The 19,624-nt window shown below is 41.7% G+C and overlaps 1 protein-coding gene across 1 annotated transcript in view; it reads right to left on the minus strand.

Annotated features, from left to right (window-relative positions):
- LOC118496292 (peptidyl-prolyl cis-trans isomerase G-like) overlaps positions 1–18,687 on the minus strand; it is a 41,426-nt gene extending 22,739 nt beyond the window's left edge. The window contains exons 1-2 of the mRNA XM_036007449.1: positions 18,474–18,687; positions 18,247–18,295 (exon numbers count right to left, since the gene is read on the minus strand). Coding sequence (XP_035863342.1) covers positions 18,247–18,295; positions 18,474–18,687 — 263 coding nt within the window. The remainder of the gene's footprint in view (positions 1–18,246; positions 18,296–18,473) is intronic.
- Between the last annotated feature and the right edge of the window lie 937 nt (positions 18,688–19,624).

Here is a 19,624-nt window from a genome sequence, read left to right on the forward strand (position 1 = left end):
AAATATGTAAACAAAAAGTTACACGACAAATAGCTACCAATCGACTCCAAATGACCTGAAACGCACACTTCCTAAAAATATCCTGGAGGAACATTTTCCGGGAAAAACACTTGGTCAAATTTTCACAAAATCCTACAATTAAAGTCTATGGCGCGAACATTTTCGCTTATAACTCCAGAACGGTACGTCCTACACACTTGGAAACGGACTCCGTCTGACATAATTTGACCACCCCGAACACACAGAACTTGTCCCCGAGTCTCTACGGCCTTCCGTTCAGGAGATACAGACGTTTTGACTAAAAAACGTAACGTAGCTCGGAAACGAAAGGTCGTAGAGACAAGCGGGTGGTACCACGGGAAAGCCCATCATTGAAAATGGGGGGGTAGGTCAAAGTTTCATCGCTCTAGCACCTTCTGTTCTAAAGATACAGCACAAAAGCTAAACCATTTCCCATAATGCTTTGCGCTTGCAAATTTTGGGACAAAATTGCCCATATCTCAGCAATAAAACATTAAAAATGCAAAGTATTATACATTCCCGTGTTCGTCATCATGTCCTCTATCAGACTATGCTAAAAAAACATTATGGTTAAAATTTTGCACCGTCACAGAAGGGTATGTGCAAACAGAGTGGTATATATACAAAGTCGAAACCATTATAAAATGTTAAGGAGTCCCTATTGGTACTCTTACTGCTGTCGGTACCCCTACCGACATCCGGATTCATAGCTTATCCTAACCCCTAACCCTAACCCTAACCCCCTAACCCTAACCCTAACCCGTTTCCTGGCCTATATACATGTACAAACTTCTTTCCATGTATTCTAATAGTCTGGCTTTGAGTTCGACCTGCGGCCCTTTGCTGTCCCATTCTTCTTTTCCTAAACCCAACCGTCCCGTTCTTCCCGCACGTCACAGAAACTTAAGCCCACCCACGACCATTTCCTTAACCTAACCGCGTCGAAAGTGACGCCGATAGTCCCGACCCAGCGCGTTTAGACGCTAAAGGAGACTTTTAGCGTCAGTAACAACGCCAAAGGCACCTGACCGAGCGTCCGTATTTTACGCGACGGGAGTGAGAATCTGTTGGACGTAACGGGGACTGATGTTTTTGAGATTTACTTACCACTTTGCAGCCTCTCTTTAAACATTCTCAGGACCTCCTTCTCCTCCCAGAGGTCGCTGGGGGTCTTAAACCTCTCCTCAGCGGCTGCTGTTGACGTCCAAACTGTGGGACTGGTGGAGGATGTGCTGGGGAGGGGCTCGTGGAACGTGGGGGAGCGCAGCACCGTGTTTTTTTTGTGACTTCATTTTATTCTGGAAGAAAGAAAAAAGAACAAAAAACATCCTTAGTTGAATCAGAAATACAGGTAAGAGACAATCATCCCTGGCATTTTTACTCTGTGCTGTGTTTCAAATTCAACTACATATTGTATGTACTATTTGGGAAACATTGGATGTACTATTTATGGTTATACTGTAACTATTAGTTTTCTGTGCCTACACTGAAAAGTGACTTTGTGTCACTTTGCAGTATATTTTCATTAAAAAGTATGACTTTCTTCTTTCAAATGGATTGTTCTAATTGTTCATTTCATAACTATGCTATATTATTCTCACTTCAATATGACTGCTGGAGTGCAGTGTAGGACCACATACGGCAAAATGGAATTGAAATGCATTTTAAGTGCCATTCATATGTAGGACTACATGAGACATTTGGATTTGAGGACCTTTCAAGTCTGTTGCATTAACACAATCTAAAATGAAATGTAATATGACATTAACACATAATAAATACAGAAAAAAATAAAACCCACATGTCACACACACAGACACACACAATTAAACAGACAGACACACATGGACACACACACACTCACAGACACACACACACACACACACACACACACACACACACACACACACATGAATTTAAATTCAATCCTAGCATGCAGTTATTTTCCACAAGAAAAATGGAATTAAATTTAAAGTATTGTTTGTTTGTTTTTTGGTCTTGTGGCAGCTGCATATCTTTTAATTTTGATATTTAAAATCAAAATCCGTTTACCTTGCAATGCTGAGAGTGAGCTCAATTTCCCCAGTGCAAGCAGGAAGCCACGACTGACACCTGTATTACAACCAATCAGAGCACAATATGCTAATGAGTTTCTTCCAGAGAGATTCCTCACTCATAAACACCACTAACCCTCCTGACACAGCCCTGAAACTTAACTCCAGCCCCAAAGTCTAACCCCGAAACACATGAGCCCCTCCTGGCTACCCCCGGTACTACATTTCTTTTTTGGCTATGATGTGCATGATGATAGCAGGATTTGATTGAACTGTATTCCCCAATGTCTGAGGCAGAACATCAGCTACTCTTCCTGGGGTCCACGCAAAACATGAAACATGACATTTTCAGACCAAACTAAACTATAAAAAATGTTGACATTTTCAGATAAAAAAAGTCATATCATACAATATTAAAAGGAGTATAGCTAGTATCGTTTCCTGGCCTATATACATGTACAAACTTCTTTCCATGTATTCTAATAGTCTGGCTTTGAGTTCGACCTGCGGCCCTTTGCTGTCCCATTCTTCTTTTCCTAAACCCAACCGTCGCGTTCTTCCCGCACGTCACAGAAACTTAAGCCCACCCACGACCATTTCCTTAACCTAACCGCGTCGAAAGTGACGCCGATAGTCCCGACCCAGCGCGTTTAGACGCTAAAGGAGACTTTTAGCGTCAGTAACAACGCCAAAGGCACCTGACCGAGCGTCCGTATTTTACGCGACGGGAGTGAGAATCTGTTGGACGTAACGGGGACTGATGTTTTTGAGATTTACTTACCACTTTGCAGCCTCTCTTTAAACATTCTCAGGACCTCCTTCTCCTCCCAGAGGTCGCTGGGGGTCTTAAACCTCTCCTCAGCGGCTGCTGTTGACGTCCAAACTGTGGGACTGGTGGAGGATGTGCTGGGGAGGGGCTCGTGGAACGTGGGGGAGCGCAGCACCGTGTTTTTTTTGTGACTTCATTTTATTCTGGAAGAAAGAAAAAAGAACAACAAACATCCTTAGTTGAATCAGAAATACAGGTAAGAGACAATCATCCCTGGCATTTTTACTCTGTGCTGTGTTTCCAATTCAACTACATATTGTATGTACTATTTGGGAAACATTGGATGTACTATTTATGGTTATACTGTAACTATTAGTTTTCTGTGCCTACACTGAAAAGTGACTTTGTGTCACTTTGCAGTATATTTTCATTAAAAAGTATGACTTTCTTCTTTCAAATGGATTGTTCTAATTGTTCATTTCATAACTATGCTATATTATTCTCACTTCAATATGACTGCTGGAGTGCAGTGTAGGACCACATACGGCAAAATGGAATTGAAATGCATTTTAAGTGCCATTCATATGTAGGACTACATGAGACATTTGGATTTGAGGACCTTTCAAGTCTGTTGCATTAACACAATCTAAAATGAAATGTAATATGACATTAACACATAATAAATACAGAAAAAAATAAAACCCACATGTCACACACACAGACACACACAATTAAACAGACAGACACACATGGACACACACACACTCACAGAGACACACACACACACACACACACACACACACACACACACACACACATGAATTTAAATTCAATCCTAGCATGCAGTTATTTTCCACAAGAAAAATGGAATTAAATTTAAAGTATTGTTTGTTTGTTTTTTGGTCTTGTGGCAGCTGCAGATCTTTTAATTTTGATATTTAAAATCAAAATCCGTTTACCTTGCACCCAAGTATATTTTTTACCTCCCCTCCATCCCCTTTTTCCCTTCCTTTTCTGTCCCAACCCACTCCATGACCTCTAACCATAACCCTCTCTAACCCCCACATGACCTGTAACCCTAATCTCAACCGTCACTGACCCCTGTCTGGGACTCTGACCTCAAATGTTGGTCAATGACCTTTGACCTAACCCTAAATCAGTGTTAACATTTGCTCTAAACTTTTTTAGTGTTGTTCTGATTACATGCTGTGACAGCAGAGGGCATTCTGATGTTACGAATGTAATTGTTGATATAATTGTAAATACAAGAACTGAGTGGCGATGGGGGGCTCGAGGAGGGACAGCGGGGACCGGGGTGTTTTGATTGCTTTCTGTAGTGCGTGCATTCAGTTCCTCTTTTTTCTAAACCTATCCAGCCAGGACTCGGACGGCATCTGCCCCGGTTCCCCTGTTCCCTCCGAGGGGCCTCCCTTTCGCTTTTTCTTTCCAAATATTTATAATCGCATCCATTTTGAAAAAAGTATATACGCTGTTATTCTCAATGTTTTTTATGATAATATGTAACCTGCTCTTAAGACGTGCCATTGCACTCCACTCAATCAAAGTTTGAGGCCAAATAGGCACCATTTATCCAGTTGTCTAATATTAACACTGTCTTTGGATGCCCGACTCGGTCTTGTCTCAGTCTGGACGGAATGAACAATTGACCAACTTAGGAAAACTTAACATAGACTTATAACATGGACTTATGACAATTACTGGACAGGACTTACATTTACATATACATACACAACTCTACACTACACGTTGCTGCATTCTGCTGGAACTGGACTCCTGCAATGGACAGAACTCTCCCTCATATGAGGTATTTTTTGTTGCCATTTTCCACCTGCTCAGGGATTCTATGTGGACAATTTTTTGCACCAGCAGTACATTTTTCCCTCCACAAGGGGGCGCCATTGGTTTTCTAATCCTTACTCCCTAAGGCCATTTAATATGCAAAGATGTTCATTGCATTTTGTTGTATTATTGTGATGGTTAGTGTATCATCCACAGGTTATGAAGTTTATATATGTTCAAGAAGTAAGCGTGGGAGCTTACACCCCCTGTATACATGCATCCACTTCCTATAGTTTTATTTTTCCCAAATTCTTTAACTATAATTTTCTTTGGCTTATGAGCCCATTAAAATTGGCAACTACTTCAAGTCATAAATTGGCAACTATACAAAATCATAAAAAATCAAGATATAAAATCATTTGATGCAAACATAAATACGAATAAATAAGGCAACATATTCAAACATTAAACAAACTACTACAAAGTGGATCATTATACTGAATGTATTGATGCAAGATGCTTTTCTTTTGACTTAAAAATGCCACATGCAGTGCACATTATGTGAATCTACAGACACAGGAGTAAGTTGACAGCACCCTCATCTCAAATGACAGTCTCAGTGCTATGCACATATCTCATCTGGATGCCGTATTCTGCAGAGATCACATCATTACACAACATCGTTATACAACATTCTGAATCAGAAAAACACTAACAATCCACTAGTTGAGCATTTTGTTAAACACAATTGGGATAACTTGAGAGCAACCAGTCTTGAAGCTGATTACAGATGGTCAATCCAGACAAGGAGGAAAGCTGAACGCACCTGGATCAGAAAATTGGACACTCTTGTACCAAGAGGCCTAAATGAAAAATAATTCAAAGATATAGACATTTTATCTTTCCTTCTTTGTCCTACCTCCCCACCTCTCCTCCTTTCCCCTTCCTCCATCCCCTTTTTTTTCCCTTACCCTACCCACCATTTACTTTCAGGGCTTGTCACTCCGGGGGTTACGCCACGCGACTTTTGGATTGAGGCCGCGAAGAGGATAGCGGGGAGCGTTTCTTGGCAGGTATGCAGAAAGGTGCAGACACACCGCTCCCACAAAACGCGACCTAATGAGTCACGGAAAACAGCGCAAATTGTTTTTTTTAAGATTATTAAACTGAACACTTTAAATGAATTAACCACTCGGGGCTGTTACATGAAATGAAGAAAAATACAAATTCCCTGAACTTCCAAATTGGTTAGCAAAGTTGCAACATTTAACAGAATTAATTACAATATTTCTTTTAACTTTGGAGTAACTTTTGGCATCTCATACTTTTTTACTTTCTCAAACTAAACATTTCTCTGAAATGAAGAGACTACACATTTGCTCTTTTATGCTGAAAGAACAGGAAGCTTTATTGCGAAGGGGGACCCACTTCCTGCCTGCCTGTCTGCCTGCGTGGGCTCTTGACTCCCTCTTACATATCCCGGTAACCATCAGCAAATGCGCTGATGGTTACCGGGAAATGTAAAGTGGTACCACTTGGAACCACTGGGGGTCTCTGATGTGCCTGCACACACACACAGACAGACAGACAGACAGACAGACAGAGACACACAGACACACACACACACACAGAGACACACACATGCACACACAGACAGAGACACACACACACACACACACACACACACACACACACACACAGAGACACACACATGCACACACATACAGAGACACACACACACACACACAGAGACACACACATGCACACACAGACAGAGACACACACACACACACACACAGAGACACACACAGACACACACACACAGACAGACAGACACACACACACACACACAACACACAGAGACACACACAGACACATGCACACACAGACACACACACACACACAGAGACACACACATGCACACACAGACAGAGACACACACATACACACACACACACAGACACAGACAGACACACACACACACACACACACACACACACACACAGAGACACACACATGCACACACAGACACAGACAGACAAAGACACACAGACACAACACACAGAGACACACACACAAAGGCAGGGCTGTTGAAATGAGGCGAAGGTCCAAGGTCAAATGGGAAGTGATGTATCTCCCCTCCCCCCCCCCCAAGTATATTTTTTACCTCCCCTCCATCCCCTTTTTCCCCTTCCTTTTCTGTCCCTAACCCACTCCATGACCTCTAACCATAACCCTCTCTAACCCTCCACATGACCTGTAACCCTAATCTCAACCGTCACTGACCCCTGTCTGGGACTCTGACCTCAAATGTTGGTCAATGACCTTTGACCTAACCCTAAATCAGTGTTAACATTTGCTCTAAACTTTTTTAGTGTTGTTCTGATTACATGCTGCGACAGCAGAGGGCATTCTGATGTTACGAATGTAATTGTTGATATAATTGTAAATACGAGAACTGAGTGGCGATGGGGGGCCTCGAGGAGGGACAGCGGGGACCGGGGTGTTTTGATTGCTTTCTGTAGTGCGTGCATTCAGAGTCTCGGTGCTAAAGCACCGAGACCCTCTCCTTTTTCTAAACCTATCCAGCCAGGACTCGGATGGCATCTGCCCCGGTTCCCCTGTTCCCTCCGAGGGGCCTCCCTTTCGCTTTCCCCTTCCCAAATGTTTAGGATAATCACATCCATTTTGAGAAAAGTGTATCCACTGTTGTTCTGAATGTTTTTTATGATAATGTGTAACCTGCTTTCAAGACGTGCCTTTGCACTCCACTCAACCAAAGTTTGAGACCAGATATGCACCATTTGTCCAGTTGTCTAATATTAACACTGTCTTTGGATGCCTGACTCGCTCTTGTCTCAGTCTGGATGGAATGAACAATTGACCAACTTAGGAAGACTTAACATTAACTTATAACATGGACTTATGACAATTACTGGACAGGACTTACATTTACATATACATACACAACACTACACTACATGTTGCTGCATTCTGCTGGAACTGGACTCCTGGAATGGATGGAACTCTCCCTCGTATGAGGTATTTTTTATTGTTATTTTTCACCTGCTCAGGGATTCTATGTGGACAAATTTTTGGTACCAGCAGTACATTTTTTCCTCCACAAGGGGGCGCCATTGGTTTTTGAATCCTTACTCTCCTAAGGCAATTCAATATGCAAAGATGTTCATTATATTTTATTGTATTATTGTGATGGTTAGTGTATCATCCACAGGTTATGAAGTTTAAATATGTTCAAGAAGTAAGTGTGGAAACACACCCCCTGTATGCATGCATCCACTTCCTATAGTTTTATTTTTCCCAAATTCTTTAACTATAATTTTCTTTGACTTATGACCCCATTAAAATTGGCAACTACTTTAAGTTATAAATTGGCAACTATTCAAAATCATTAAAAATCAAGAATAAAATCATTTGATACAAACATAAATATGAATAAATAAGCCAAAAAAAACAAAGTGGATCATTATATTGAATATATTGATGTAAGGTACTTTTCTTTTGACTTAAAAATGCCACATGCAGTGCACATTGTGTGGGTCTACAGACACAGGAGTAGGTTGGGAGAATCCTCATCTCAAATGGCAGTCTCAGTGCTATGCAGATATCTCATCTGGATACAGTATTCTGCAGAGATCACACCATTACACAACATCGTTATACAACATTCTGAATCAGAAAAACACTAACAATCCACTAGTTGAGCATTTTGTTAAACACAATTGGGATAACTTGAGAGCAACCAGTCTTGAAGCTGATTACAGATGGTCAATCCAGACAAGGAGGAAAGCTGAACGCACCTGGATCAGAAAATTGGACACTCTTGTACCAAGAGGCCTAAATGAAAAATAATTCAAAGATATAGACATTTTATCTTTCCTTCTTTGTCCTACCTCCCCACCTCTCCTCCTTCCCCTTCCTCCATCCCCTTTTTTTTCCCTTACCCTACCCACCATTTACTTTCAGGGCTTGTCACTCCGGGGTTGACGCCACGCGACTTTTGGATTGAGGCCGCGAAGAGGATAGCGGGGAGCGTTTCTTGGCAGGTATGCAGAAAGGTGCAGACACACCGCTCCCACAAAACGCGACCTAATGAGTCACGGAAAACAGAGCAAATTGTTTTTTTTAAGATTATTAAACTGAACACTTTAAATGAATTAACCACTCGGGGCTGTTACATGAAATGAAGAAAAATACAAATTCCCTGAACTTCCAAATTGGTTAGCAAAGTTGCAACATTTAACAGAATTAATTACAATATTTCTTTTAACTTTGGAGTAACTTTTGGCATCTCATACTTTTTTTACTTTCTCAAACTAAACATTTCTCTGAAATGAAGAGACTACACATTTGCTCTTTTATGCTGAAAGAACAGGAAGCTTTATTGCGAAGGGGGACCCACTTCCTGCCTGCCTGTCTGCCTGCGTGGGCTCTTGACTCCCTCTTACATATCCCGGTAACCATCAGCAAATGCGCTGATGGTTACCGGGAAATGTAAAGTGGTACCACTTGGAACCACTGGGGGTCTCTGATGTGCCTGCACACACACACAGACAGACAGACAGACAGACAGACAGAGACACACAGACACACACACACACACAGAGACACACACATGCACACACAGACAGAGACACACACACACACACACACACACACACACACAGAGACACACACATGCACACACATACAGAGACACACACACACACACACAGAGACACACACATGCACACACAGACAGAGACACACACACACACACAGACACACACACAGACACACACACACAGACAGACAGACACACACACACACACACACAACACACAGAGACACACACAGACACATGCACACACAGACACACACACACACAGAGACACACACATGCACACACAGACAGAGACACACACATACACACACACACACAGACACAGACAGACACACACACACACACACACACACACACACACAGAGACACACACATGCACACACAGACACAGACAGACAAAGACACACAGACACAACACACAGAGACACACACACAAAGGCAGGGCTGTTGAAATGAGGCGAAGGTCCAAGGTCAAATGGGAAGTGATGTATCTCCCCTCCCCCCCCCCAAGTATATTTTTACCTCCCCTCCATCCCCTTTTTCCCCTTCCTTTTCTGTCCCTAACCCACTCCATGACCTCTAACCATAACCCTCTCTAACCCTCCACATGACCTGTAACCCTAATCTCAACCGTCACTGACCCCTGTCTGGGACTCTGACCTCAAATGTTGGTCAATGACCTTTGACCTAACCCTAAATCAGTGTTAACATTTGCTCTAAACTTTTTTAGTGTTGTTCTGATTACATGCTGTGACAGCAGAGGGCATTCTGATGTTACGAATGTAATTGTTGATATAATTGTAAATACAAGAACTGAGTGGCGATGGGGGGCCTCGAGGAGGGACAGCGGGGACCGGGGTGTTTTGATTGCTTTCTGTAGTGCGTGCATTCAGTTCCTCTTTTTTCTAAACCTATCCAGCCAGGACTCGGACGGCATCTGCCCCGGTTCCCCTGTTCCCTCCGAGGGGCCTCCCTTTCGCTTTTTCTTTCCAAATATTTAGGATAATCGCATCCATTTTGAAAAAAGTATATACGCTGTTATTCTCAATGTTTTTTATGATAATATGTAACCTGCTCTTAAGACGTGCCATTGCACTCCACTCAATCAAAGTTTGAGGCCAAATAGGCACCATTTATCCAGTTGTCTAATATTAACACTGTCTTTGGATGCCCGACTCGGTCTTGTCTCAGTCTGGACGGAATGAACAATTGACCAACTTAGGAAAACTTAACATAGACTTATAACATGGACTTATGACAATTACTGGACAGGACTTACATTTACATATACATACACAACTCTACACTACACGTTGCTGCATTCTGCTGGAACTGGACTCCTGCAATGGACAGAACTCTCCCTCATATGAGGTATTTTTTGTTGCCATTTTCCACCTGCTCAGGGATTCTATGTGGACAATTTTTTGCACCAGCAGTACATTTTTCCCTCCACAAGGGGGCGCCATTGGTTTTCTAATCCTTACTCCCCTAAGGCCATTTAATATGCAAAGATGTTCATTGCATTTTGTTGTATTATTGTGATGGTTAGTGTATCATCCACAGGTTATGAAGTTTATATATGTTCAAGAAGTAAGCGTGGGAGCTTACACCCCCTGTATACATGCATCCACTTCCTATAGTTTTATTTTTCCCAAATTCTTTAACTATAATTTTCTTTGGCTTATGAGCCCATTAAAATTGGCAACTACTTCAAGTCATAAATTGGCAACTATACAAAATCATAAAAAATCAAGATATAAAATCATTTGATGCAAACATAAATACGAATAAATAAGGCAACATATTCAAACATTAAACAAACTACTACAAAGTGGATCATTATACTGAATGTATTGATGCAAGATGCTTTTCTTTTGACTTAAAAATGCCACATGCAGTGCACATTATGTGAATCTACAGACACAGGAGTAAGTTGACAGCACCCTCATCTCAAATGACAGTCTCAGTGCTATGCACATATCTCATCTGGATGCCGTATTCTGCAGAGATCACATCATTACACAACATCGTTATACAACATTCTGAATCAGAAAAACACTAACAATCCACTAGTTGAGCATTTTGTTAAACACAATTGGGATAACTTGAGAGCAACCAGTCTTGAAGCTGATTACAGATGGTCAATCCAGACAAGGAGGAAAGCTGAACGCACCTGGATCAGAAAATTGGACACTCTTGTACCAAGAGGCCTAAATGAAAAATAATTCAAAGATATAGACATTTTATCTTTCCTTCTTTGTCCTACCTCCCCACCTCTCCTCCTTTCCCCTTCCTCCATCCCCTTTTTTTTCCCTTACCCTACCCACCATTTACTTTCAGGGCTTGTCACTCCGGGGTTGACGCCACGCGACTTTTGGATTGAGGCCGCGAAGAGGATAGCGGGGAGCGTTTCTTGGCAGGTATGCAGAAAGGTGCAGACACACCGCTCCCACAAAACGCGACCTAATGAGTCACGGAAAACAGAGCAAATTGTTTTTTTTAAGATTATTAAACTGAACACTTTAAATGAATTAACCACTCGGGGCTGTTACATGAAATGAAGAAAAATACAAATTCCCTGAACTTCCAAATTGGTTAGCAAAGTTGCAACATTTAACAGAATTAATTACAATATTTCTTTTAACTTTGGAGTAACTTTTGGCATCTCATACTTTTTTTACTTTCTCAAACTAAACATTTCTCTGAAATGAAGAGACTACACATTTGCTCTTTTATGCTGAAAGAACAGGAAGCTTTATTGCGAAGGGGGACCCACTTCCTGCCTGCCTGTCTGCCTGCGTGGGCTCTTGACTCCCTCTTACATATCCCGGTAACCATCAGCAAATGCGCTGATGGTTACCGGGAAATGTAAAGTGGTACCACTTGGAACCACTGGGGGTCTCTGATGTGCCTGCACACACACACAGACAGACAGACAGACAGACAGAGACACACAGACACACACACACACAGAGACACACACATGCACACACAGACAGAGACACACACACACACACACACACACACACACACACAGAGACACACACATGCACACACATACAGAGACACACACACACACACACAGAGACACACACATGCACACACAGACAGAGACACACACACACACAGAGACACACACAGACACACACACACAGACAGACAGACACACACACACACACACAACACACAGAGACACACACAGACACATGCACACACAGACACACACACACACACAGAGACACACACATGCACACACAGACAGAGACACACACATACACACACACACACAGACACAGACAGACACACACACACACACACACACACACACACACAGAGACACACACATGCACACACAGACACAGACAGACAAAGACACACAGACACAACACACAGAGACACACACACAAAGGCAGGGCTGTTGAAATGAGGCGAAGGTCCAAGGTCAAATGGGAAGTGATGTATCCCCCTCCCCCCCCCCAAGTATATTTTTTACCTCCCCTCCATCCCCTTTTTCCCCTTCCTTTTCTGTCCCTAACCCACTCCATGACCTCTAACCATAACCCTCTCTAACCCTCCACATGACCTGTAACCCTAATCTCAACCGTCACTGACCCCTGTCTGGGACTCTGACCTCAAATGTTGGTCAATGACCTTTGACCTAACCCTAAATCAGTGTTAACATTTGCTCTAAACTTTTTTAGTGTTGTTCTGATTACATGCTGTGACAGCAGAGGGCATTCTGATGTTACGAATGTAATTGTTGATATAATTGTAAATACAAGAACTGAGTGGCGATGGGGGGCCTCGAGGAGGGACAGCGGGGACCGGGGTGTTTTGATTGCTTTCTGTAGTGCGTGCATTCAGTTCCTCTTTTTTCTAAACCTATCCAGCCAGGACTCGGACGGCATCTGCCCCGGTTCCCCTGTTCCCTCCGAGGGGCCTCCCTTTCGCTTTTTCTTTCCAAATATTTAGGATAATCGCATCCATTTTGAAAAAAGTATATACGCTGTTATTCTCAATGTTTTTTATGATAATATGTAACCTGCTCTTAAGACGTGCCATTGCACTCCACTCAATCAAAGTTTGAGGCCAAATAGGCACCATTTATCCAGTTGTCTAATATTAACACTGTCTTTGGATGCCCGACTCGGTCTTGTCTCAGTCTGGACGGAATGAACAATTGACCAACTTAGGAAAACTTAACATAGACTTAGAACATGGACTTATGACAATTACTGGACAGGACTTACATTTACATATACATACACAACTCTACACTACACGTTGCTGCATTCTGCTGGAACTGGACTCCTGCAATGGACAGAACTCTCCCTCATATGAGGTATTTTTTGTTGCCATTTTCCACCTGCTCAGGGATTCTATGTGGACAATTTTTTGCACCAGCAGTACATTTTTCCCTCCACAAGGGGGCGCCATTGGTTTTCTAATCCTTACTCCCCTAAGGCCATTTAATATGCAAAGATGTTCATTGCATTTTGTTGTATTATTGTGATGGTTAGTGTATCATCCACAGGTTATGAAGTTTATATATGTTCAAGAAGTAAGCGTGGGAGCTTACACCCCCTGTATACATGCATCCACTTCCTATAGTTTTATTTTTCCCAAATTCTTTAACTATAATTTTCTTTGGCTTATGAGCCCATTAAAATTGGCAACTACTTCAAGTCATAAATTGGCAACTATACAAAATCATAAAAAATCAAGATATAAAATCATTTGATGCAAACATAAATACGAATAAATAAGGCAACATATTCAAACATTAAACAAACTACTACAAAGTGGATCATTATACTGAATGTATTGATGCAAGATGCTTTTCTTTTGACTTAAAAATGCCACATGCAGTGCACATTATGTGAATCTACAGACACAGGAGTAAGTTGACAGCACCCTCATCTCAAATGACAGTCTCAGTGCTATGCACATATCTCATCTGGATGCCGTATTCTGCAGAGATCACATCATTACACAACATCGTTATACAACATTCTGAATCAGAAAAACACTAACAATCCACTAGTTGAGCATTTTGTTAAACACAATTGGGATAACTTGAGAGCAACCAGTCTTGAAGCTGATTACAGATGGTCAATCCAGACAAGGAGGAAAGCTGAACGCACCTGGATCAGAAAATTGGACACTCTTGTACCAAGAGGCCTAAATGAAAAATAATTCAAAGATATAGACATTTTATCTTTCCTTCTTTGTCCTACCTCCCCACCTCTCCTCCTTTCCCCTTCCTCCATCCCCTTTTTTTTCCCTTACCCTACCCACCATTTACTTTCAGGGCTTGTCACTCCGGGGTTGACGCCACGCGACTTTTGGATTGAGGCCGCGAAGAGGATAGCGGGGAGCGTTTCTTGGCAGGTATGCAGAAAGGTGCAGACACACCGCTCCCACAAAACGCGACCTAATGAGTCACGGAAAACAGAGCAAATTGTTTTTTTTTAAGATTATTAAACTGAACACTTTAAATGAATTAACCACTCGGGGCTGTTACATGAAATGAAGAAAAATACAAATTCCCTGAACTTCCAAATTGGTTAGCAAAGTTGCAACATTTAACAGAATTAATTACAATATTTCTTTTAACTTTGGAGTAACTTTTGGCATCTCATACTTTTTTTACTTTCTCAAACTAAACATTTCTCTGAAATGAAGAGACTACACATTTGCTCTTTTATGCTGAAAGAACAGGAAGCTTTATTGCGAAGGGGGACCCACTTCCTGCCTGCCTGTCTGCCTGCGTGGGCTCTTGACTCCCTCTTACATTTCCCGGTAACCATCAGCAAATGCGCTGATGGTTACCGGGAAATGTAAAGTGGTACCACTTGGAACCACTGGGGGTCTCTGATGTGCCTGCACACACACACAACACACACACACACACACACAACAGACAGACAGACAGACAGAGACACACACACACACACACACACACTGAATTGTTAGGTAATGTAAGGTGTTGAACTGTGTTTCCAAATGGGTTAAGGTTATGAAAAAATGACTGGTAATGTTGTGTTTTTACTTTCAGGGCTCGTCCAAGTGGAGGAAAAGGAGAGGGAGAGCCAGACAAGGTCCAGAATATAGCCTCATTTATGGTGATTTTATGTATGAATATGAAAAACTTAAAATTGACTTGAATTTTTTAAATTAATGATTATAAATATGGTGGGTATTTAAATTATAAACATTTAACACATAAAGGAACTCAATTCCTGAAATTAAAAAAAAAAAAAAAAAAAAGAACCTCTGAGAGCATTCCTGATGTGAGATGGCTGGTGTCTGGAAAAAGTCTGGCTGTCAGAGCTGTTGTGTCTCATCTTCATCGCAGTTTTTTGCGACGAAAAAAATTAAAAAAAAAAAATTAAAAAATTAAATTGTACTTTTTCCTTGATGTTGAGAATCTGTTTTTTTATGTGGGTTTCGTTGTTATAACAACATGATGTCTATGCTGAGTGAATCTGGTTTAAATGGTTTACAGTTTAAGCAACATTAAATCTAGACAGTTTGTTGGAAAGCCTGTCCACGCCCCCTGCAGGTGGACGGCGATACTGCAGTCTGATGTCGGTCGAGTGAGCGGCCCAGTGCTTTGATGTCTGATTAGAGAGGCAGCCGACTTTTTCATAATTCCTTTTCTTCATTCTGTGTGGTTTGTGCATTCGTGAGAAAAACGTGAGTATTGTACACGTGCTCTGCTCAAAATATTTTGACTTTTCGTCTGTTTTTGCTCGCCCCCTATACACACCAGACTGATTAATTTCCCCCAGCAGCAGCGGACACATGCCGTGGAAGGAGGGGAAACAAATGGAGGAGCACGGGTTTGACAGGCTGAGCCAGAACATGCCACTGAGCCAGGACTACTTCAAAGAGCTGTGGGAGACTTCTAACTCCCTCCATCTCCACTATTCCAGAAAATCTGTTTGAGTCTCCCGCCCCCCCGAGATTTCCACCAAAGACGGTGTTACTCCCCCGGCCTCCACTGTCCCTGTTACAACCGACTATCCAGGGAGTAGCCTATGGCTCCAGCTTCGCTTTCAGAAATCTGGCACGGCCAAGTCTGTCACTTCCACTTATTCCGAGCTTCTAAACAAGCTGCATTGCCAGCAGGCAAAGACCAGCCCGGTTGAAGTGCTAGTGAGCAAGGAGCTTCCTCCAGGGGAGGCCAGTGGCTCATTTAGAGATTCAGAGATATTTCTAGGTTTCTACAAGGCTCTATTAGCCGAGGTTTAAACACGGTTGTGTGACATATAATTTACTATTGTTTGCACTGTATTTGTAGTTTTATTACTTGCATATATGCAACAGCATTCACCTGGACGTTGAACCTTGGACACTGACTCCTTTAAGGCCTTTAGGCTTCACTTATATGCAGGTGGTTTCCTGCTGTTTCCAGGACATTTTGTGTAATTTTATAAGTTCATATTGAACGTTGAGAAGTTCTGCCTAGCCACCAACTGTTACAAAGAGTCCATGCCAGCACTGGCAATGCCGCACACGTTCATGGACAGTAAGCCCAAGCAGCCTGGTCTAGCCCGAGATTATCCTGCCATCCACGTAGCTTCAATGAAACCAAAGCGATCATTTATAGTCTCGTACAGTCCACAACGCACACGGGCAAAAATCAAAGTGAGGAGTTGTTTCCATTTTTTTAAACACACACACACAAACACAGAGACATACTACTGACCAAATGGCCTTACTGTTGGAGCCTCTGAGGAAAATTTAGCAGAGAATTTAACTATGTTAACATTTGGTTTGCCATATTCTAGAGCAATATAATATTACAAAATGTAATGTTACACTTTGAACCATTTAATTAAAAAAAAATGGAGACGTTTAAGCAACAGAGAGGGTACTCCTGTTTGAGGAAAAAGGATAAACAAAGACAAATCAGTCCGGGGGGTTGTTTTGTGAAATTAAAATGTACATTTAATGTATTCCCCTGTGTCATTTTTTTAGGTATGAAAGCAGAAAAATGAATGCCCTGCTGTCTAGTACTATGTGATTCTGGGAAACAGCTGAAATCTTATAAACTCCTGTGTTCACTTGTTTTTTTGGGGGTTTTTGTTGTCACGTTTGAGTATATTTTCATTAGAGTCAAATGTATGATTCTGGATGGAATCATATGACTTTATTCTTTCAAATGGATTTTTCTAATTGTTAATTTTATTAACTGTGATATATTATTCTCACTTAAATATGATGATAAAAACTGTCTGACTGTACATGGTGTTGGTCTCATCTTTGGTCACTAGAGGGCAGTGTAGGACCACATAATGCACCATGTAAATGAGATGCCATTTATAAATGTGTGTGTTTTGATGTGATGTTTTATTTTTTTTAACACATAACTGGTTAAATAAAAAATAAAAAAGTGATGTGATAATAGCTGAGGATGCATCATAATTACATTCCTCTGTATTTAAAAAAACAATTCATTTTTAATTAATTTCTCCTTTGGCTGTTTTTTGAATACAAACATTGTCAAAACACAACATGTCATCATATAAATGAGTCCGGTATCTCGTTTTTAATAAGAAAATATATTTTCAAAATATTTGTTAACCAGATACCTCAAATCAAAGCCCCGAAACTTAATTCAATGCGGGACAGGAAGTCGAGCACAGAAAAAAAATAAAACATCCGGTTACTTTTCAAAATAAAATACACCGTGCTCACGGCAGGTCATATTTCCCTGCACTACACCTTGAAAATGCTCCCTCTACGTGGAACAAGTTACAGAAATCCATGAAACTTACTGAGCTGATCTCATTGGTGGCTGTTAAGAGGATGTTGATTGACTTGGAGGCAGCCACATCTGGCTGTAGATGTTTTACCTGATGTCTTTATGATTCTGGTTGACTTTGAGGGATTTGCTGTTCAGTTGTTTTGCAGCAACTTTAGTTCAGTGGCAGAGGTCAGGAGGTAAAGGCTTTAAAGGTAAGACATACCTGCCTAGTGTGTAGGGTTCTGCCTGGCCCATCAACATCAGCTTAGGTGCTAAAGGACTCAAGTCATATAAACAGGGCAAACGCACAGGCATTGTGTAGAAACATATAAATAGAAAGAAAAATAGAGACAAATAGATTATAAAAAAGTTGAACTTTAATCAAAAAAAAAAAAAGAAAAATATATGAACAAACATTGAAAACAACACAATTGAAAACTGAAGCCCCACCCGCAGTCCAGTTGTGCTCCTTGATGATGTCAGTCGTAATGATGAACTCGGATGGTCTGGTTTCACTCTGTTTGCTCGGTGGCTGCGGGTGTCCCAGCCCAAAGATCTCCTCCACCTTGCCCTTAAGACTCTCCTTGCTGGGTTGTTTATTCATGGCCCAACCTGGGGAAGATTCACAGCTTCGTCCATATGCCGCCAACAGAGCCGCCTGCATCTGTGCATTGATATAACAAACATAACTTGTCGTGAGAATGTGCGGACCGTCCGCAAAGTCTTGTCTGGCACTGTAACGTGGCGAATTCTAAATGAAAAGTGCCGAAAATCACCAAACATTACAAAATAAAGTTTCCACTTCACTTAAGGGCATACGTCTGTGACGTTGTCTATGAAAAAACATAATTATAACCGCTGATACGCCATAAAAGTTTGTTTTGTTTCACGTCGTTCACACTATTAACTGTTTAATTTGCAGGCTATTAACCTCTGTTAAACACGAGGACGGGAAATGAATGATAAATCCACTTAGAAAATACTTTCAGTCATCCTCTGTATTTATCATAGATTAAATATCTTACTCACTGTGTAACAAAAAGATCGGTAATAAAATGCAATCGTGTCTGCGAATCTGAATTTGCTGAGGCTCAGACATCCATGGCGCACAGGAGACGCACGGATCCATCTCCCCAGGAACAAACGCTGTGTCGGGTGGGCGAACTCATGTGATGCGTAATTGATCCCGTGGATGATTTGTAAGCTATTAAGTGAACAAAGTGTACCCGGTCCACCAAACACTGGGCCGTCTCGACTGTCTTAATTCTGCACATATTTCTGTTACTGTAGTCCTATTTACTATTTCATTATTTCATCCATGCGTGGCGCAGCGGATCTGTGCGCACTGTCACCTCGTGGATACGCTGGCCTCACTCACCCATTGGTTGTTCCTATCATGCAATATACCGTTGGAAAAGGAATATGATTGGCTACACCTGCCACGGTTGACGTGTTGTCAATGACAGTTTTTAAAGATGGCTGCTCAGAGAGAAGACGCAGCATATTGACGCTCCACAGTGGGAGCGCTTGCTGGATGTCGGGGGCTGTCCCGGGGTGAAAACTCAACAGAAAAAGGTGAGGATAGTTATATTGTGTAGGCA

The sequence above is a fragment of the Sander lucioperca genome, chromosome 11, assembly GCF_008315115.2.
Source record: "Sander lucioperca isolate FBNREF2018 chromosome 11, SLUC_FBN_1.2, whole genome shotgun sequence".
Taxonomy (NCBI): domain Eukaryota; kingdom Metazoa; phylum Chordata; class Actinopteri; order Perciformes; family Percidae; genus Sander; species Sander lucioperca.